The following is a 23,035-nucleotide window of genomic DNA, read 5'->3' as shown; positions in this document are numbered from 1 at the left end:
ATGCATGACAAAGCTCTATATCAGGGTTGTTCAACCTACTGCCCGCGGGCCACAGTCCGGCCCGCCGCAGGGTTGCGTCCGGCCCGCCAGAGATGCTGTACGGTGCGAATTTTTAGTGGAGCGGGGGGGGGGGCGGCTGGACTTAATTCATCTGTTTTATCAGGAAGGAAAATAAATCAGTGCGCTCCGCTCGCAGTGCTCATATTTTGTTGCCTTGGGCTTCGGGCAAAAAATCGAAAAATCGAGCGTAGGGTTCACGCGGCCCCCTCCTTCAACATAATCATTCCATGTGGCCCTCCTCTGCAAAAGGTTGGACAACCCTGCTCTATATACATAGATGGACCATGCAGGAACAATGTGCGGATTTCACTATACATCCTGTGCATATACTTGACTGTTGTTACTATGTTACAGGTTTCATCTAATGAGCCGTCTATGCATGTTGTGACGCTGTCATTAATATTATGTAGAATTGTATACCCCAACGGGAAAGGTAATGATAGGGGTACACACATTAGTCCCTGTGGTCATAGCATGGTATAGTTGTAGATTGAAGCAACATGCATTGATGCTTATCTTCAATACAACACGGACAACCTTTTACCGGTATATACGAAATAACGCTAACAATTGTGAAGTTATCAAATTAATCGCAGATCCGCAGTATTGTACAACTATCAGTTTGAAATAAAAATAAGACCGATCTTGCCGCAGATGTCCCGTTGCAAGTGCCAGCTCCCGTGAATGTATAGGCTATGTAAATCTCTCGTCTATATACTGCCCCCCCCCCCTTATTTGCTAGGCAGTGGAAAGTGTACACGGTACCGTATAATTTTGCTCTGTTCTGAGATTTGCATAACCTATGTCATACAATCCACAGTGTGTAGTGAGATCTTAAGCCCCAGATACGTGTTTGTAGGGTAAAACGGAAATAACAAGTTCTCATTTTCTATGATGGACAGTAATAACTAGGTCTCCGCTCAAGCGAAGACTGAAGTAAATTTGCAATTTCAGCATATTTCAAAACTAAGAACAAATAGTGCGGCTACTAACTCTATATAACTACATGGCATAGTTGGCATTGGCAATTTTATTTTCTTGCAGGCCCTGCAAAAAAAGAAAGAAGAAAAAAAAAGGAGCCGGTGTTTGGATTACAATTATAGCACAGCAATATTTTTTATGTTGCAACCTGAATGCTACCAAACATTTCTAATTCAGGTATAAACTCCCTGTGGAATCCAAGTATATATGTTCTGAGTAGTTTTTATTTTAGTTTTCTCTGATCGAGTATAGTCTATATTATTACATAATTATGGTTCTCTCCATGTAACGTCGCTCTTGTTTCAACATGATTTGTTCTCTTTCGTAAGCCCAGTATCATTATTATTTATTACTGGGGTGGGGGGGGGGGATTAAGGTGTGTGTATGGTATGTATGCGAATTCTGTGTCAGCAGTAGGAGCTAATTTGCGGTCATTGTGCAAAGTTACAATAGCTAAGCCCCATATCATGACAGAAATTATATCTATCGGGATTTGTTTTATATTTGTTTTATTCTAGACTTTGTGTAGATCGCATACTGAGTAGCTCTGCCTATGTACATCGACAGTAAATGCTATGCTAACACTGCTGTTCGTGTCATACATGATATGATAGTATATCTTGGTCCCTCACGCGCGCGCACACACACGCGCGCGCTCCCCCACATGCACTTGGTGGAAGCAAATTTAAATTTGAGTAATGCTCGGTAGGTTTACAATTAACATTAACAATTTCGAGGAGATAATAAACCTTGCGCAAGATCGTGATCCCGTGGCGGAGGTTGATCACTGAACATGTCGGATAGACGAGACTCAACTTACTACTACTACTCGGTAGATTTAGTCAAATAACTGATCAAATGCGAAGAAGTGCTTTAACTGTTCGTGTGCATGAATGTGTTTTATCACTGTGGCTTAAATGTAAGAGATGTAGAAAAGGTACCGCGACTCTGCCCCATCTTTTACAGTATTATTTCTTTCTTGTTGCTGTTGCAGAACAATTCTCGGATTCTCAGCGATACGGTGGATCTTGCCTTGACAACGTGTCAAGTCAATTATTTGGGCCTACCGAAAGATCAAGGAACCCATTGACTGGCCTGGAATTCCATTGACGCACGACGCAGCGCGGATCAGTTACATTCTTAACAAGGAAACCCGAGATCCGCCTGTATGCATATTCATTAGGTTGTGACGAGACCAGGGAACGAACGTTTGTTTTGATTACAAAATTAACTCATTGGTTCAGACTAATGAGAATGGTATACAAGAAAGCCGGTTGCAGAATTAGAGATATTACAGCATGAAGAAAGAGTAGCTAGGCATCATAAAGATATAAATATTGTTTAGTTTGGATCAGCTGGCTTGAGAGACGTGAGGTGAATCGATTACCGGTAAATTATTAAAATTGAATATCCGCCAGCGTTCGCTCATGATATTTCAAAATATATCGTGGCTAAAACTCGTGAAAATCAATATTAGTTTGCAGACTCGAGTCCCGTGACAGAGTCTGTAAAGTTACCTCGGTATACAAGACAACATTCCAGGAATAATATCGTGCTGTTACCTGATTGGACGACAAGTTTACTACACATCACATGGCCGGAACTAGTGACAATAGCAAACAATAAGAAGTTCATTTTGAAAAATAAAAACAGCGGTGCTTGAGGAGTTGAGGATATAAGAAGATATACACCCTGTAGGGAGGATCAGTAGTATTGTACGATCTTGTTAGCGAGGAGGGTAATCAGAATTTTTTCGAGGATTTATCTTACATATGAAATGCGATTAGTGTTTAGACTTTCATAATCCTGGAGCTAAAATCTTACGTGATTATGGTTCTCCTGGTCGCGATTCAAAACATTTTCGTTGCTGAAAATCGAACATTTTATTTTCGATACTAGAGAAGCTCTTTATCATACTTTGTCGCTAAATTAGAATCGTTTTGCCAACGCGATTTGTGTGTATTATAAACGATTTTCATTGGAAGACTGAGTTTGAATAATTAAACTTGAAGATGCATCGTTTGCATGAAGGACCTTCGCTACAGCTGGTTGCTAAGTTGATCTTATTTCTTGTGCTAACCTGCGATGCACGAACAATCAACGACTGCAGCGAGTTCGTAAGCGTTAAGATATGGAAATACCGGCGACAGTTGCTGATTCATCATTCAAACCTCTGGCTTCGAGAGGTAGCTGCTTGGGAGGCTTCGCAACCTTACGCATACGTGTTACGAGAAGCCACGGACGGGGAAAGGTCATTCCAAGGAATATACGACGAAAACATGACTTTACGTAGTTGTCAAATAACCGACGACTACACGGAGGAAGGAAATACGAGGCTCATATCTGACATGCGGCACGAATGCAGACAAAATGCAATTAAGATTGGTCAAGAACCTTCCGACTTATTCGAGAAACTTTTAAATAGTAATTCACATTCAGCGAGTACCTTCGACGATATTCATAAATTATTGAACGATGGTGACGTTTCTTATCAACTAAAAGACGGATCTCATCACGATATGTATGACGATAAGGTACGGGTATCCGAACAACCGTCGGAAGCCGAAGACGGACCGAGTATCGAGGTTTATCGATATTTAACGAACGCCGTTCCATCCGGTCTAAGAAACCTTTTAGACTTTGAGGAGACTGTACAAATGTGCAATGCACTTAATATAGATATCATCAATAGAAACATTGAAGATGTTTCTTCGTTGACTTCGTGGCTTCCGAAGTCACTCCGGGAAATCCCGAGAACTGTCCGAAAACGGTTAGAAGCAATCGGCATCGTAGACGAAGAAGAAGAGGAAGAAGATATGAATGACATCGTTGAAGAAGATGATGAGATGATTATCAGCGGAGAGGATGATGATCACCACGAGAGGCAGAAAAGAGGCTTGTTTATGTTCCCCGGTACCCTATGGTGCGGCACGGGTAACAGAGCTCCTACCTACGATTCCTTGGGCATGTACAATAAAACGGATATGTGTTGTCGGGACCACGATCATAGCACGGAGGATATGTCTATTAGCAGCGGGGCGACGAAATATAACTTTAAGAACTGGGGCATGTTCACCATCACGCACTGTTCTATAGATAAAAGGTAAGCCAAGAAACCCATTCATTCATTCATGGTGTGTTTAATTCCTTCCCTACCTCATCCACAGAGGAATACGATACATTTGTTTCTCTTTTTTAACAAGTGTGAAGCATGATTTATATTTAAAATCTTGGTTTGTAAACTGTTTTTCCTCAAACACAAAGATAAACAACTTCTCCCTCCCCATAAAAATATATATATGCGATAATGTTCCCCCAATATACATTATTGTAGAATATTATAGGCGACCAATCGTCGGAAAGGAAATGAGTAACAGCTAAACAGTTTGCAAAACCGAGCATTCTGAGCGTAAGAGGGTCAATTACATATAAAAAAAAACGGGCCTCCCGCTGTATTGCGGACACCCTAACCACTAGGCTATGGACGCTGATTGTATGTCCAGAGGTTCGAAAACAATGTTAAATATGCTTGTGCACTCTTGAAAGTGAGCTTCAATTTTTCAACAACAACAAAACAAGAACAAACGAATCGACCGTGGAGACCAGATTTTAGGGTTTGGGTTTTTTAAATAGAGGGCGCTCTTTATGTACCATCAACACAATCCGTAGCTAGATACGGTCTGATTGTCGGTTTGCCCGTATCTTTGCATCAAAAGATATACTTTATGTTGACAGCCATTTTTGGACCAAGAGCGAGAACGCCTAACTAGAAACTATATGTGATAACCTATATACGCGTACATTTCCTTTAAATCCACTTCGATTCTGGAGGGAAAACCCTTTTTTTACCAAAAATGTTTTCCATTTATCATTTCTTTCAGATTTCACAAGTGTCTTCGCCAGGTGCGTAACATGGCTGCATACGAAGTAGGGAGGGGATTCTTTAACGTCTTTAATATTCAATGTTTCGTGATCCGGAACAGAAAGCAGTGCCTGGAGCATTATTGGTACATGCCGTGGAAGTGTAAGCAACACGAGTATCAACCAACTGCCTGTCCGAGGAGCGCGCAGGTATTCCCATCACAGAAATACGTTTGGCCCTCATAGCGTTCCAGGAGGAGATATGTTAATAATTTATAGTTTAGCCCTTTACAAGGTATGATATATTCATCTCTAAGACAGCTAGGCTAGTAGCATCAGTAAGGTGGGGGACGGGGGGGGGGGTCTGTCTACGTTGGAAGAAACGATTAAAACCGAACTTTACATGGCTTAACGGATGATGGAAAGGGAGAACTGCCAAGTTATTTATCTGTGCAACCGATGTGAATGCTCCGCATTCGACATCTGTAGTTGTTTACAACTTTCCGATTTCTGACCCTGTGTCGCTAATAGACTCGACCAACAGTTCATTGGTTCGGAAAATGAATACACGTATCAGAATGGGCGGAGCTCGGACACAACTCTAGTGCGTTGAATATAATCTAGTACTAATTCGAACAAATATCAGAAAATTGTGAGACTCAAAATATATCAGAAAAAATCATATTCGTCATGTATTCCCCTACACAATTCTCATTAAAGTGTAATAAATGATAAAAATATACGCAGCATATACTATAATTAGATGTACAACGGCAAGCGACTCCGCCCACTGCCGAGTTGATCTCATTAATATTCAGTACCATGACAGCTTTTTCTCGTCAGGTAGTGGGTAATTGACGTGAGGTCACAAGGTGATTGATTATTCATATCGTAGAAATCTTACGCAGAAATGGCATTTCTAGAGGTGAACGTCGGCGGACGTAGGTATTACGAAGTGCTAAGTACACAAGTAATACACGTCCGTGTCGCGGGCAACCAAGTTATCTGTTTCAGCTCTTTTTTTGGTATGAAAGGGTCATGAATATTCATGTTTATCATGGAAATTGTTGACGAAACAAAACGACCTAGCAGCATTTTTAATTGTGTACTATGTACACTGTACATGTACTATGTAACACCTTCGGAAAGGTAAATCGAAATGCTGCCACTTTCTTTGGTTATCAAATGCCGCTCTTGCCGGGTGTTTCATATGCAATACCGAGCAACAGGACCATGTTATATACATATTGAGCCATGCGCACAAGCTTTTCGTTATAATCTATGCATGAGCTTGCTTCAACAATATTCAAGAAAAAAATATTTATCCTTCAGAGCAAAAAATGTCAAAAACACGGGTATAAGACTCAGCGGCCCCTTGTATTCATTTTTGAAAGTATATTTATATATATAATTCGGCAACTGATATTTTATAGTTATGTTAGTGGTATTCCTTGAGAAACTGTCTTTCATGCCTCCCAGGAACGATTCGTTTTAAGATATAAGCCTACCGGCTAGGCTACGTATCGATATTACCTCGTTTGACATAAATACCACACTTAGCGCACTAGCCATTCGCAATGGATACGCAACGCGTTGTTTAACATATAAATAGAATGTATACTGACTCAAAAGAGAGTATATGCAAGCATAACAGTTAATATGTATATTTTGTTGCTTACTAGACTAGTTCCGCGAAATTAATCATATTTTCATGCTTACCGCCGTAAAACCGAATCTTTTACCGATATCCTTTTTAAGCTGCGAATGTATCCATTATATGCGTTTTCATTTAGTGCTTGTAGAAATAGTTTTCCATATTTCAGTACCAAATAATTTGTGTCCAGATACTTCGAAGTACTTCCAATATAAGGCCTCATCATTCATGATGAATAAATTTAAGTTTATCCAAAATAGAATTCATTAATAACCAAAAAGGTTGTTATAGAGCCGTCGAGGTTGAATGCATATAATGAGGCTTTAACCGAAATATAAAGAAGGTGTTATTATTCTTAGCGAAACCATACGAATCCTCAAGGAGTTAATCATATGACTGCAATCCGAAGTGTCGTTTAATTATCCATTAAATGGAATCTGCAGCCAAAGTTTATAAAAATGGATTTGGATGATATTTCTATAACTTCCTGATTAAATGATTTGATCTGTATCTAGTATATGTACATACATAATAAAATATATTTATATTTAATTTTCATGAAATATGATTGAATTAAGTTGCGTTTCGAATTTAATATATGAGATTGGTTTCTTAATCCAAAAATTAAGATTGAAAGCTTTCAACTGGAATTTCAGTCATTTCCGTGACCACCTCAAATTTTCCCGAAGAGACGTCACCAGTCACAACCTGGCGATCGTTAGCGTAATAGAGAATTCCACATTGAAAGGTCACTTCTTGAAAAAAAAATTAGTGGATCAAAATGTATGATAATTCATTTCGATATTACTGGCTTCTAAAGTCGTATGTAAAAGGCAGTTGATTCACTTCATTCATAGGTCGATGAATCTAAAAATATTAAGACGTGTGTTCGTATATTGCTATGTCTTGTAATTCTGGATAAATGTGATTAAAAGATTAAGAAATTCTGAATTCAAAAATGGATTGATATAATAGCATGAAATCTCATGGATAAAAGTATTCGATTCCTTTTGCCTTTGTCAAGGCTAAACAGGGTTATAAATATTTCCCTTTCAAAGGGAAGTTGTAAATATAAAATCCAAGATCATGATAGTGTATATAGTTCAATCTAAGATGTTTATTTTATTTTTTGTTTTTCCTGTATAGAATTGAAAAATGTTCCAAAGATGTGAATAAATGTATTAACAATAGTGTTTTCCTCTTGTACAGAATGTAAGACATGCATATTTAGAACAATGACCATTGACAATGAACATTGACCATTCTAGCAGATTAAGCCCACTCTCCCGAAAGAGGAGCCCAAAGGACCGCTTTGAGCGTATTATGCTATTTGGGCATGTATGTACGAAAGAAAACAAGAAACACTAAACTTGGCTAAGTTGATTTGACTCTTTTACGATTTATCGAGGTCCAGTTTGTCAAGTGAAATGAATTTGTAAGGGAAAGAAATAGTCGCAGGTTGCGGGGTGGGAGGAAGGGGGGGGGGAGGGTTGAAAGTCTCATTGTAACTTGTATCTATGAGATTGCTATGGAAGCAGTACACTATAATACAGTAATAAGCTATAGTATACAGAATATGAAATATTGAAACATCTTTGAAATGATTACGACATTTTCAATCGATTAAGCTAGTATCCATGGTGATAATGTATGGATTGACTTTTCTCTTCATTGTATTATCTTTGTTTTGAAAAAAGCAGCTGAAACTTAAACCTACATTGAATGGCTCTCATTGTTTTTTTAATTACAAAAATTACAGAGTATGCACAACATAGTGTCTTTACTATTGAGTTCAATTTCCGTTATTGCATTTCTCTGTGGGGATACGATCGATCGAGAACGACAGGAAAAGTCACCCAACCTGACTTAACGTGTGAATTGAAGAATTGTTCCTCAATTCATTATATGCTTTTACCCCATTACGTTACATTTCTTGCTCAATTAATTGTGGTTAAAATGACGTCATACATAGTCTATAGCCGTCACGTGACTTCAAGCTGAGTTTTCGATCGGTCACGTGACTTGAGACTAAATTCGTCGTATGGTGTCAGACTAAGTTTATAGGTCACATAACGTTAGATGGGTTCAAGATCTATGCGAATATTGCTTATACACCTTATACCTCCATTGGTTGTATTGTGCGCAGTATAGTTGCGTTACACAATATAATAACGTTTCATATCAACTATTCTTCCTGTCAGCCTATACTTGAATCAATCGTTTAACCCGTAAGTAGTGATATAACTGTTACATGCCTTAAACATTGCATGACACCGACCCAATTGACCCAGTCAATCACATTTCACGACGATACCGTGTGTATCTTGATCTGTCGGATATCGTATAGATCACTGAGGGTATTCGGTAAATATTATAAAATGTGCATTATTTATTCTTTATATGGCGATATTGTTTATAAAACTAGCTACATTTTATGCAGAGGAATTATACGAACGAGTTTCTGGGCACAAACTAATATGCTATAGATAAATTGCGTGGTTATATCTCTTGTTTCTAATTCCCGTTATTAAAAATATGGAGAAAAAAATATTGCCAGCTGTTTGAGTACTTAATTCTTTCTTCTCTTAAATTTCTTCTTTATTGTTTCTCTCTTTGAAGTTAGACAAATAAATAAACAAAATATGAAAACAATTCCGTCTTTTTTCTATTCATTTTCTAAAGTTTATGCGAATTTTGATTTTGAAAATCGAAATGTTTTGTTGCGAGTATTAAAAGCAGGAAATGATTAATAATGATAATAATAATAATAATAAACAAATAGTAATAATAATGATAATAATAAAAATAATAATAATGTTAAAAACAGGACAAAGACTGGCGTACCAAGTTCAAAGTTTTGATGCATTTTTGACAGTAGATTCAAAAGGAAAGCTCATGCATGTATCGATTGGAGTGAACGAATGGGTATTATGTCTACCGGTTCGATATCCATAAATCCCGTATGGCTGGTACATTACCTGCTCAAGGAAATACAGCTGCGTGGGTGAAAGAATACAATAGTATATATGACTGATGCATCAGTTAAGGGGCTTGGAGCTGCCATTGCCCCGTCAGTAATTCAGTAATCGTATGCCAATTCATCCCTGTCTCTTGAAGAATTATCTCACTCTCTCCAGTGGTGTTCCAGAGCCAGGGGGATAGGAAGCTTCCAAAAAGTGTGTGTTTGGGGGGGGGGGGGCACAACATCAGAGGAGCAATTTCTCATTCCACAGCCACCACTCGTTATGCTATAAACCGATACACACCAGCCATATCACTTAAATATATATGATGTGTTAGTATGCTATCAATACTATTTATTGAGATTGTTTATTGTTAACCGTGCTACAAAAAGATATGGGATGCCATTTCAGAAATAGCATGTACATACTAAAAATAAATAATTAAAATAAAATATTAAACTTAACAAAGGCTAAAGAGATCCAAAAGAGAGTTCTTCATCAAAGGGGCACATTTTATTTGCCAGTAGGGCACATTTGCTATTTTGGAAAAAGGTGGGGTGGGAGCCCATTCCCCTAGTGCCCCTCCCCACCCCGGCTCCTATCCCCTGTCCAGAGCTAATGACTAACTGTAGTGTTCCCCAGTAAAACCACAACATTGTGAAAGGGCTTTCTTTTGTTTTGGATATATATTTGAAATGTCCGATATATCAATCCATAGATGTCATGGCCATTATTTTGGTAAAGTTCTGAAAAATTCGAGAAAAAATAACGAGAGGGATATGTTTAGGGGCTCATTCTCGCAGATTTGGTTGCACCTCAAACAATTAGTCTGCAGGCAAGTAATATGTACTAAACATTGGATGGCGAAGAACAAAGTTTCAATTCCAGAGAAGGTATAGTGATGCGTATCAACGTCCATTTAGCGTTTCCATCGTCTTCGATACTCTTTAATTTCTAAGCTAATGTAATAAGCTGCGTATGTGACCAAGCTGTGCCGCTGCTCATGTATGGCGGGCAATCTGTATCATATCTTGGGGAACCGACCGATGATCGGAGAGTGTCATGCCTGATCGAGCCGTTCAAAGCACGGCTCCTGCTGGTTAGCAAAATTTGTTTAAACAAAACAGACTATTCATTTTTTTAATGTTGTTATAATGTTAGGTCGACAAGCAAAATATTCAGAAAGGAAGCAATTGTTCTTAAATAACATATTGGGAGGCTGCTCCAGACCAGGCAAACCCATCCTATACCGACCTATCCGAATTTACATTGGTATAGCCTATGTCAATCTAATTCGATATCTATCGATTTCTAAGTGGCGTTTACCAGTTTAATTCGACATATGCCCAATCCACATATAGGCCTACCAGATTAAATCGGTAGATGTCTATTAAGTTCGACATTTGCAAGTTTATATCGACATAATATCGATTTATACCTAATAAACATATTTTGATATCAACGATTTCGGAATGATTGACATATACCGATTATGAAATCCGAATATATGCCAATCGTTATATGTCAATTAAAATGGGTATACTCAACTTAGCAACTGATAGATGTCGATTTAAAATGACCCTAAGTGAAATAAAACGGTACATGTCGATTTAACCTGGTACTAGTCGACATTTATTGACATATATTAAATGTTAAATTGCTTTATATCGATTCCCTGTAATGATCTGATACAAATGGCAAGCAATGCGCATGTAGCCACATTTCTCCAAATCATTGAACATAGTCGTACTATTCCAAGACTTGCTCCCAATAATGAGGACAAATTAAGAATTTGATGTAAATACATTTATTTTGAATTTTAAGCGCGTCGAACCCATCAAGAAATTATCAGATCTTAAAAATCTGTAACTCTTTGTTGTATTCATCTACTGATTTCAACGGATGAATATCTATCCCGTTAGCCGAAGTGATGCGGACGCAACATCCGTTCTTAGTGTCGCCTTCGATCACTAAAAGGAAAGCGTCCACAACTTGTGAAATTCTGGAAAAGAAAATGAATATACATGAACGATGATGTATGTTCGATGTATATTAGATCCTCCTGCAAGCAGGAACTCGCGAAGAAGCCATCATTGGCTTATCAAAGCCGCAAGATGACCGAAGTCAGTCTCTTAGATTCATATCTCTTAGATAATCAGATAGTGGCCAAAATTAGTTATTAAAAGTGAACACGATAATGATTTGTGTGACCAGACAACCTCTTTTAAAGAAATAAATAGGTAATTGTGGAGACCTCAACCAAGCCGCTGTCAATAATATGGCCTATAAATTACGGCCAGTAAGTTTGTAACGATCATACAATTTTCATGTCATATATACAGCAAGATTTGAACATTCTGCCGTTAGCTCAACTTAACTAAAGCTGTCATCTAAACTGAGAAACGGTTGATAATTATTAATTTGCATATATATACGTAATACTTACGGGACTTTATTAGCTTTACGTATGGTACTATCGTCTGATGCGTTGATAAGCAGCGGAGTATCAACAAAAGTTGGGCAAATTATTCCAACACGGATATCGTCTGCTCGAAACGAAGGATCTGTTTCCTGTGAAGCCAAATTAAAAGTGAAATATCTGTCCTGAATATTATACAAACGTTTAGCCATGGTGGTGATGGGTCTGCAAATTATATTGGAATCATTGTTAGATTTGGGTGTTTGTAACATGGTTAGTCCTTGATGGTTGGCAATTTAGGTCTAAGTGGTTTTTACGGCTTTACTTTCTCCTCATGACCTCTACACCTCCCCTTTACAATTCTGGCTCATTTAACTGCCAGTACGAAAGTCTTCTCTATTCCACTTGACCATCTGAACGTCACGGGCCGATTCACGGACATAAACTTGAAAATCATCAACTTTGTAGATACTCGGAAGTCATTCATTAATTTCAATAAAAGCCACTTGAATTCCTCCTGTCTTTGACAATTTTACCAAGCAGTAAACATTCTCACCACCAATGCTAACGAGAATCCAACCACGCCGTACTTAGAAGCCACGTAAGAAGGATGAACAATGGGAACCAAACCTGTAAAAACAAGAAGATTTGTTAGCTAATTTGAGGATTAAACTTTAATTGTAAATCAAGATTATTGCGTAAATAATTTAAAAAAAAAACGGTTTGGACTGAACCTATATGGAAGGGTCAGTGTTCGTTGAAGCCAACTCCAATGTAAGGGGGTCCTCCCCTTGCAAAATGAAAATAATAATTTGGTCTATAATCAACTCTAAGCGTAAATTTGTTGTGCTAATAAATATGACAATCTTGATTTCTTTTTCTTTCTTTTTGTGGGGGGGGGGGGGGGAGGCTTTAAAGGGGATTACACACCTATAGCATTGGACTAATTCTTCCCCGGCTGTATGTAAAAACAAATTCCCCGTCTGAGTCATTTTCCCCGACTCGACGATGAAATACAGGGCAGGAGTTGGCTTGGCTCCACCCCCTTTGCGCACGCTACTGAAAACAAATGCCACTCTTAAGTAGAAAGAACATTGCCAAATAATGTTCACATGTTCATGAAGAAGAATGATAATATCAGTGCACCGTCACATACCTGCAATTGAAGCCGTGTTTATAAGTACTCCTCCACTGCCACCATTTTCTTTGCTCATGAATTGCTTTGCCAAGTAAGATCCTCTAATAACAGCGGTCTAAAGAGGTGAGAATGAATCTAATGAGTTTGGGTCACTCCAAGATTAACGTGTCGTCGTCCAGTTACAGAGTTGTTGACAATTGACAATTTATAATCATGGACGTTAAATATGAATCTAAGAGACAGACTTCGGTCAGCTTGCGGCTTTGATAAGCCAATGATGGCTTCTTTGCGAGTTCCTGCTTGCAGGAGGATCTAAAATACAAACAAGTCTTATGTTTTCTCTTTGAACGTTCTGTTCCATCTGAGGATCTGACCCAAATGGTCTGTGAATTAGACTACTAGTCCAGACACTTTAATTGACGAGCCTTAACTGTTTAAAGGGCTTTTCCCCTACAAAGTTAAAAGAGTAATAGAAATTCAAGCTGGACAGATAGCAGTGTATTTAACGATTCACAACACAGCAAACTAAATTTTGAGCGTGACATAATTCTTTAATATGATATCTGCATGTATATAGGTTAATATATACACACACCCACACACAAAACTGAATAGGTAAAATAACACATTAAATATAGGTAAAATACATGTCCCCACAGCAACACATTAAGATGGATAAGTAGGTAAATATACACGTTAAATATGTGACATTAACTAGTTAATGTGTGGCTGTGGGTACAAATCAGTTCACCTATAGGCAATTTTACACATTTATCGTAATGACTATTTAATCAATTTATTTGGGGAAGAGGCATTTTGTTAATTTTCCATCACCTCAGGGGAACATAATGCTCTCAGCCAAAAGGCTGAGGAGAAACGGATGACCCATCTAACGCCAGAGTCACACCAAAGTCAAACATAAGAAATGAATTGTTCTATATAGGAATTGTTCTGTATTCATTAATTTGGACACTTAATATCGCACTGGCTAATTTTTGTATAATTATTTCCACTGGCAAAACTCTTATCCCAGGCATTATCTAAGTATCCGATAATTAACTGCTATTCAGCACATATAAATAATAATCAACAACATAAATGAGCTAATTAATCATGTAATTAACACAATTGTACTCTCGCTATCAGGCATTAACTTGCTCTCTTCTGATTGGCTAATTATTTCCAACGTCATCACTAATGGGTAAAGTTTCACATGTCCAAGCGAAATCCAAACGAAATAGGCAAGTTACATAGCCAATGTGAAGCACTACACACTTCGTGTGTTTTATGAAATATTTATGACGTATTTTTCTCATTTTCCACTTTGCAAAAATTTGAAGTCTGTAAAATTATACATTTGATGTGTGATATACCAGCTAAGAGGTCAATTTATATACCTAATGTGTAATTTTACCTATTTTAGTTTTTGTGTGTTTATATATTATTGCGGATACCGTATGTATGTATAGGTACAGATCAGCATCTCGATCGCACAGAATGTTATTTCGATCTTAACCACAGATAGATCAACCAAGCCTCAATACTATAGTGCTTTCTTTCACCTGATACTTATAGCTAGTAAAGTAACTACTGTTCATGTTCCACAACCGTGCATCAGTAACTATACTGCGCTGTGTTCGTAACACGGTAACATGTGTTAAAGGCGCACAGTAATTACTGCGGCGGCTGGGTAACGAAAATGGACAGTTTAGTTACTGTACTACAGTAGCTAAGAGTATCGGGTGTTTTTATATTTTCTTCTGTGAGCATCTTGTCAATGAATGAAAGATAAATAAAAAAAAACACAAGTCTGAGATTTAAGACGTAAATGACAGAATGTGTCCCGTTTCTTACCAAGTTGACATCAATCACCTTTGGGTTGCTTGGTGTCACTCCCGCGTTGTTGACAACCAAATCAAGACGATTGTTTACTGATTTGGTTCTTTCAAATGCATCTATCAAATGGCAAGTAAGGTAGAAAGAAAACATTTAACAATACAGCAATATGATACAACTCAAATAGTATATGTACTTGCAGAAGGTAAATTATGCATAATGGACAGTTGCAGTGATGGTACAGTATACTGTTGATTCAAGGGATATTTCCTTTTTCGCAGAAAATCTGAGGGCAGCACAAAATTAAGGGCAGCATTTATCAATTGAAAAGAATGACAGAGGAGAGAAAATGGCTGCTCCTCATGTTGTGATTCGCAAGTAAAACCAAGGTAAGTTTTCTTTTTGTTTTCACCCTCTAATTGCGAAGATAATGAATAAACTGCTATTAGTCGTTATTTTAAATACCAGTATTTTACATAAGCATGTATTATTTACCATGAAATTGGTTCTAGACCCTGAAAAGAGTTGCGACAAATTTGATGTAGCAAATTTGCTACATTGGTCAATGACGGCAGCACACAGCGAAGGATAGGCCAAACCTATACATACATCTAACATGTAGTTTATGCTGCAGGATGTGATATAGGCCTAGCCAGCAACTTATGCAATTTTGCGCTATTGAAAGACATGAGAATATTTTAAGGGCTTCCTTATCAGGGTTTGTCATGATCAGAGGTCACGGTGGCGAGGAGGGAGGAAAGATGGGGGGGGGGTAGGAAATATAGGCTGCCTTGCATTACCATTCTACAGTGGTCACGGTTGGGAGGGGGATGATACTATAGTGTGATCTAATGGAACACTTGGCAGAGGGAGGGTAGGGGGAAGGTGGTCTGGTGGGAGCATAGGCCAATCCTGTACATGTAAGCTCAGTGTTTCGGTTCATGGTGAGGAAATACTGCCAGCCATGCATTCCCAATTTACAGGGGTCATGGTTGGGCGGGGGATGATACTATAGTTGAGTGTGATTTAAGGGAACAGTGGTGCAGAGGGAGGGTAGGGGAGGGGTGGTCTGTTGCGAGCATAGGCCAATCCTGTACATGTAGGCTAAGCTCAGTGAATTGGTTCATGGTCAGGAAATACTGCCAGCCATGCATTACCATTCTACAGGGGTCATGGTAAGGATGGATGATATATCTTGAGACATACCCTACATGCAATAAATGATAATGGGTGTGAGGTTGGGCCGCCTATGGTGGCAGCTAGCAAGGTCATCATTGACAGCCCATGAGCATAATAAAGGGCAGCACCTGATCGATGTTACAACAAACAAATCAAGATCCTGAACATCCAATTTTTGCTTCTATATTTTCAGATGCCAAGACACCGAATCAGTTGATGACGTTAGGTTTGATGGCTTTGAACACTACCCAGTGTATGAAAGCAAAAGGCAAAGGTGTAGAAATTGTCCAGATGGATTTGCATACGTTAAATGTATGAAGTGCAACGTACACCTTTGCCTCAACAAGAACAGAAATTGCTTCCATGCCTATCATGTTCACTAAGACACAGAACAGACCTTGCTTTAGTCATGTATTCACCCTGTTTTGCTTTTTGAAGTCCCTATTTTTTATATGTGTTTCCAGTCTATGGTATGGTTACCTTGATAATAAACTGTAACTATATCATGTCCACTAAGACACAATTACAATCAGAACTGACCTTGCTTTACTCATGTATTCACCTTGTTTTGTGTTTTGAAGTCCCTTTTTTTATTTTTGTTTTCAGTCTATGGTATGGTTACCTTGATATAAACTGTTACTATATCATGTTCACTAAGATACAATTACAATCAGAACTGACCTTGCTTTTCTCATGTATTCACCTTGTTTTGTGTTTTGAAGTCCCTATTTTTTATATTTGTTTTCAGTCTATGGTATGGTTACCTTGATATAAACTGTTACTATATCATGTTCACTAAGATACAATTACAATCAGAACTGACCTTGTTTTACTCATGTATTCACCTTGTTTTGTATTTTGAAGTCCCATATTTTTCATATGTGTTTTCAGATTATGGTATGGTTACCATGATATAAACTGTTACTATATCATGTTCACTAAACACAATTACAATCAGAACTGACGTTGCTTTACTCATGTATTCACCTTGTTTTGTTTTCTGAAGTCACTATTTTTAATATGTGTTTTCATCTAATCATTTAATCTATGGTATGGTTATCTTGAAAATAAACCGTTACTAGAAAGGATAAAATCTTTGTCATATTTCCAGTGTTACCCATTGTAGCAAATTTGCTACAAATGAAAAAAGTTGGTCAAGATGGGTCAAATTGAACAATAATATTCCATAGTCCTTTTGACCACTCAAAGTAGCAGTTTCCCCATAGGAAATCATATTTACTCAAATATGAAGGGTAGTAGGGAATAGAGGGATAAACTTTTTTTTGACAGCAAAATATGAAGGGACAAAAACGAATGACTTACAACAATTACGCTAAGAAATGTCAAACATTACCTTTGAGTTCGGTCTCTGATGTGACGTCACATTTTATAAACATAACTCTCTCCCCTCCAAATCGATCGCTAAATTCTTTCAGAGTCTGCTCTCCCGTTTCATTGTCAATGTCAATCAGCGAAACCAACTGAACAGGGAAAAAGACAATGTATTTTATATGGCGAACAGAATAATTACCTGTAGGCAAAGTCTGTAAATATAGGCCTATATATACTATATTTATATAGGCCTATATATATATATATATATATATATATATATATATATATATATATATATATATATATATATATATATATATATATATATATATATATATAATTATAATTATAATAAACATGATGAGGACAACAAATATAAAAATGCACTTCAATATCATAATAGCTAGAGACGACAATTGTGCCACTTACTTGGGCGCCCTTCATCAATAGTCTCTCCGAGAGCGCCTTCCCAAATCCGCTAGCGCCCCCAGTTATCAATGCGTTTATACCTTCAACCTTCATTCCGATCTTCGAATCATATGATGAGATAGATCTGCGATTCCAGAGAAATAAAATTTAGCCTTCATAGCAAGTTCATATTGCTACCTCTGTATATAGGCAGAGCTGCATTAATCTTGTCATGTCTGTCGCTTCGTTGTTACTATCGACGGACCATATAGAACATGAGTAGTAACAGTCCCATTATTCAATAGTATTCAAAACTATTTCAATACTATTATTACAATACTTCTTACTAATTATATATATATATATATAGCCTATATATATATATATATATAGCCTATATATATATAGCCTATATATATATAGCCTATATAGCCTATATATATCCTATAGCCTATATATAGCCTATTTATAGCCTATATATAGCCCATACATATATATATTTATATATATATATATATATATATATATATACATATATATATATTTATATAGCCTATTTATAGCATATTTGAAGCCTATATATAGCGGCCTGTATATAGCCTTTATGTAGCCTATATAGCCTATATATATATATATATATATATATATGTATAAATATAAATAGTTGTTGAATATGGCCTAATGAAACTATAAAGTTACAAATCTACGACAGTGATTACTTTATTCAGTGTTGCACGCCTCTTCTACCAGCTCCTCAGTGTGAATAATACTGTGGCAGATTGCACTGAATATTAAAGAAAGATACATGATAAAAAGTACTGCGGTTTAAAAAGCTCCAACTTACCTCCGATTTATGGAGCTATTTGTTAATATTATCTGTTACTTTAAATTACCACGTAAGAGCAATGTACAAACTATCAAATCTGATCTCTTTTGATTGTTTTAAATTACTTATGGAAGTAGTGTGTTAGGCTAGCTTCTTATGGCACGCAATAAAATTCGATATTTTTACTGACACAAAGTTCACGCTACTAAATGCAGGACAAAACCTTAAACCCAGTAGCTTCAGATAACGATCTTGGAACGAGTCTGCAAGAGGTTAGAATCAGATACGGTATCATTTTATTACCGAGGTACAATATTATTTTATTTAGTATATCCCAGAGAGACAGGGGTTGCTACTTTAAGTATAACATGTTATATTCACAAATTCAAAGCTTTGATGTTACTCCAAATTGGTAAACTGTTTAATCTCAAATGCAGCAGTGTTAAAAACTTGTCAAACTTTCACAGGCGATATACCATTGGATGGGGCAGAAGGAGGTGGGGTGGGGGGGGGTAGAGGGGTCAATGGGAGGAAGCAGTTATGTAGGTTAGATATTATATTAGCTAGCAATGAACTATTTGAAAGGGATGGAGCGGGGGCGGGGGGGGGGGGCTTAGCACCTGTTGCACAAAGTTTGATATGTTCCGAAAATTACAGTTTGTATACTATCACTGAGTTCATTGCGTGGGGTAGGTGGGTGGTGCGGACTACTCGGGGATCAGGTTTGCAGGGTTAGACCTTTCATCATGCCCTAACATGTGTGCAATTCAACCAGTTGAGTGGAAGAAGGGGGAGGGGTAAATCAAAAACCCTATTCCTTTATATGCTTATATGCAGTCTAACATTCCTATGTCAAAGGAAATGTCGTACACTGTTACCTCTATCTTTAGGTATCCTTTGACAAGCTTTTACACCATTTGTAGCTGCATATAGATTTTAAGGTGATATATTTTAAATGCTAGGTAAAAGTTTTTTGTCAAGTTTATTTATATGCCGTGTAATATTAATTGCTGAAGATTGCATAGCCACCATGTAAGAGTTTGATGTTATTCCAAACTGTAAGACTGTAAAACCTCTAATACATTGGGGTGGAGAAAATTACCTTGTCCACCCCTTTTAAAACCATTACATGGGCAGAAGTTGGGTTGTACACTGTTATTTTTTTCCCTATCCTTTGACAAAGATATATCTACCATTCCCAGCAGAAAGATATATTTTAAATACTAGGTAAAAGTTGTTTCTTTCAACCTTAAAGGTCTAATGTTATCGTATATTGATATATAATATATTGAACAATCTAATGAAAATTGTTCAACATATTATACATCCTTTGTTTCAAAGCTTTGATGTTATTCTAAATTGGTGATTTGTTTAATCTAAAAAGTTAGTGTAGAAAATAACCTTGTCCTAATGTTAGGTAAAGGCAATTTTTTTATTACAACTTTAAAGGTCCGAATTTTGTGTGGGAGAAGTTAATGGACAGTGCAAAATTCAATGTTGAACATTATGGATCCTTTCAAAGATTTGATGTTATTCCAACTTGGTAAACTGTTTAAACTGTCTAAAAACTAAGTGTAGAAAATTACCTTGTCCACCTTTGACAGACTTCATTGCGGAGGGGGGGGGGGGATGGGGGAGGGGTACTGGGGGAGTAGGTATGCACTATAATGCCCTAATATTTTGATATTATGTGTATATATTATTTTATATGTTTATGTAATCCCACCGGTTGAGTGGAAAGGAGGGCAAAGGGGAAGGGGGGGGGCGGGTATGGGAGAGCTATTGAGTTTAAATGCTGTTCCATAAACTACTTTTATGCAGTTTCATATGTCTTAGGGAAAGGTTGTCCGATGTTAGCTGTTTCGCCTGTTAGCTCTTTATACATACATGGCATACATGGACATACCAAGGTTGCGACACTTTAATGACGTCAACCTGTAATGCTTACATAGGCCTATCCACTACACTAATCAATAGACTATTGCTGACCTGTGGGGTGTGGATGTAGTGTGTTATTAGCATTAGATGCTCATACATACAAGTTTTTTTGTTGAAAACAAGCTAGGACGCAGACCATTAGTGAATTGTAAGTATATATGCTAAAACGCGATATTCATTTAGGTAAACTTCTAACAATAAGTGTTCGTCGTTACTTTCAATGAGCTAACGTGTTTTATACGAACAGAAAATGACCATTTAAGGGAGAACAGCTAAGGATAAGCAAGTGATATCTGGAACAGAGAATCGATGTTATAGATGCTTTCCCATGTCAACATGTCAATTTTTCTTTATAAATCAGCTAATTTACTATGTCTTTAATTCTAGAACCATATATGCAGCTCCAGAACTTTAAATGGAAAATTAATACCTAATTGGTTGTCTTGTACATTAACATAAGTATACAGGATTGGGTCTACTTATTGGAGAGTAAAAACATATTTTCATCGGGGATCTCCAGCCACGTTCAAATAAACAGAGGGCGCCCTTTAATATCGGTCCTATTTGGTCCGAGAAACTTGACAAGCTGCAGTTTCAAGAATCACTAAGAATTCTTATGAAGAATCTCTGACAAACACATTAGGCAACGTACCTGCGCTTTTCCTAAAATGTACACATAGTGTTAAACATATTCAAACTAACATACGGTTTTTACTACTCATAACTTGTACATTTTCGCAACGGAATGTTGCCCACCGTTCGTCAAGCAACACACATCTGATCGTCAAGTAATCTGAAAGCTTCTTTGATTTATTCTCAATCTTGTCCGAGCTCAATTTGGAGCCTCAGTAAACATTGTTTATAAACATTACTTTATACCTGCAATTTCTAGTTGATTATTCGTGGTAGATAAGATTTCGTTTGTAATGATTGAAGACGAGAATCTTTTGAAACATACTTCCACATATTTATATTAAACTAGGACATAGATGGAGATACACAATATCTTTGGAGATCACATAATCATTATAGATCATGCGTATTAGGACAAATATAACAGCGCCCTCTTATAAAAATTGACGATCCTCAATTGATTATCTTTTAGATAGTAACATTCGCGGGGTGTATCATTATAAATTGACAGGGCAAAGTTCGCCAATCATTCTAACATTGTTAAACTAAATAAATATTTACTAAAGTTATCAGGACAGTCTTTCAAATATGACGTATAACTGCAAGTTTTTTACCATAGCGTATTTACCGTTTACCACAATACCATTAATAGATCGTAGAAAACGTTGTGTTAATGCTGCAGTTGTAGTACCGTATGTAGTGAATTGCTTTTGTCTTGTTTACGGCTATTAACTTCCCTTACGAGCAGGCGCGTAGCCAGGGGGGGGGAGGCGATCGCCCCCACTTGACCATATTTGGTATGTTTTTAGGATATCGCTAGTAATTTCAAGCTTAGATGCAACTTACAAGGCCTGGGAAGTGCCATTTCCAGCGATCTGGGAGGCATTTTCAGCCCAAATTTTCTTGTACGCGTAGCGCCAACTTATGGTGGCGCTATTCGCTTAGATAGTTTTCAATGCAGAATCTACGGCTCAGATAGTTTGCCTACAGGTTCGCCCCTCCCTTGGCAAATTCCTGGCTACGCGCCTGCCTACGAGTGAGAAGAACAAGAGTTCGTTAACCATTTATGACTGACTGCTGTGCATGAAAGTATAGTTTCATTCTGAAGCCCTCCCCGATCATCTTTACTACTAGTTTATACGTACGGTTCGCAAGGTGCGAATTAACCATAAACCATCTGATGTTGATACATTAACATATACGAGAAGTAATGTTTGGCGTCAGTACTGTTGTTTTATTCAACCAGTACGTTCCACGAGGGTTCCGAAAAAGAGAGTAACATAGATAAAATGCAACGTGAATGTCGGCAGTCTTTAAGATATTAGAATCCATTTTCAGAGATGTGAAAAAGTTTAAACTAGCTATAGTTAGTTGAATTTCATATTCTAGCAGTTGCTCTTCAATGTAAGTGCTTTTACCGAAGGCTGCATTTTGCGTTGGATTGTAACTATTACGGATTTATCCCTCAGTCTATATATACTATAATATATAATAATCCGATACAGAAAAAAAAAATGTGTCGAAAACGTTTAGGCAATGCTTAGCAGTTTTTTTTCACTTAACTAACCGTTGACGTGTTTGCCTTATTTCATAGTTCCTGCTGTGGAGTTATATGTAACCGATAACATTTCCATGTACATCTAATGTAACAGAGATCAACTCAGTTGCGCGATTTGAAGGTGGAGGGGAGGGGGGGGGTCGGGTGGCACGGATGCAATTAAATGACAACACCAAACATCTAATCATACACCGTCTGTCTCTCACTTATTATATCAAGGTGTTTCTATTCCATCATAACTACGCT

General features: G+C 37.4%; 2 protein-coding genes across 5 annotated transcripts in view; one reads left to right on the top strand and one right to left on the bottom strand.

The window, feature by feature from the left end:
- LOC139980748 (uncharacterized) overlaps window positions 1-7,303 on the top strand; it is a 43,682-nt gene extending 36,379 nt beyond the window's left edge. For 2 of the 3 annotated variants that reach the window (XM_071992649.1, XM_071992650.1), the window contains 2 exons: window positions 2,036-4,144; window positions 4,923-7,303. In XM_071992649.1, coding sequence (XP_071848750.1) covers window positions 3,054-4,144; window positions 4,923-5,148 — 1,317 coding nt within the window. In that variant the 5' untranslated portion in view covers window positions 2,036-3,053 and the 3' untranslated portion in view covers window positions 5,149-7,303. Of the gene's footprint in view, window positions 1-1,720; window positions 1,874-2,035; window positions 4,145-4,922 lie in introns of those variants that run through there. The other variant, XM_071992648.1, reaches the window with a different exon arrangement.
- On the bottom strand, window positions 5,570-18,762 carry LOC139980749 (15-hydroxyprostaglandin dehydrogenase [NAD(+)]-like). 2 transcript variants are annotated; one of them, XM_071992652.1, is made up of 8 exons: window positions 18,679-18,762; window positions 17,856-17,979; window positions 17,446-17,572; window positions 14,931-15,031; window positions 13,095-13,191; window positions 12,495-12,568; window positions 11,966-12,090; window positions 5,570-11,521 (listed from the first exon to the last, which is right to left on the bottom strand). In XM_071992652.1, exons 2-8 carry the CDS (start codon window positions 17,946-17,948, stop codon window positions 11,368-11,370), a joined length of 771 nt encoding a protein of 256 aa, XP_071848753.1. In that variant the 5' UTR covers window positions 17,949-17,979; window positions 18,679-18,762; the 3' UTR covers window positions 5,570-11,367. The 2 variants fall into 2 exon arrangements, with proteins under 2 accessions (XP_071848753.1, XP_071848752.1); XM_071992651.1 differs by lacking the exon at window positions 18,679-18,762 and adding an exon at window positions 18,554-18,665.
- Window positions 18,763-23,035: the final 4,273 nt, after the last annotated feature.

Source organism: Apostichopus japonicus, chromosome 15 (genome assembly GCF_037975245.1).
Source record: "Apostichopus japonicus isolate 1M-3 chromosome 15, ASM3797524v1, whole genome shotgun sequence".
In the NCBI taxonomy this organism is placed as follows: domain Eukaryota; kingdom Metazoa; phylum Echinodermata; class Holothuroidea; order Aspidochirotida; family Stichopodidae; genus Apostichopus; species Apostichopus japonicus.
The sequence above is the reverse complement of the archived record's forward strand: the minus strand, read 5'-3'. Positions and strand labels throughout refer to the sequence as shown.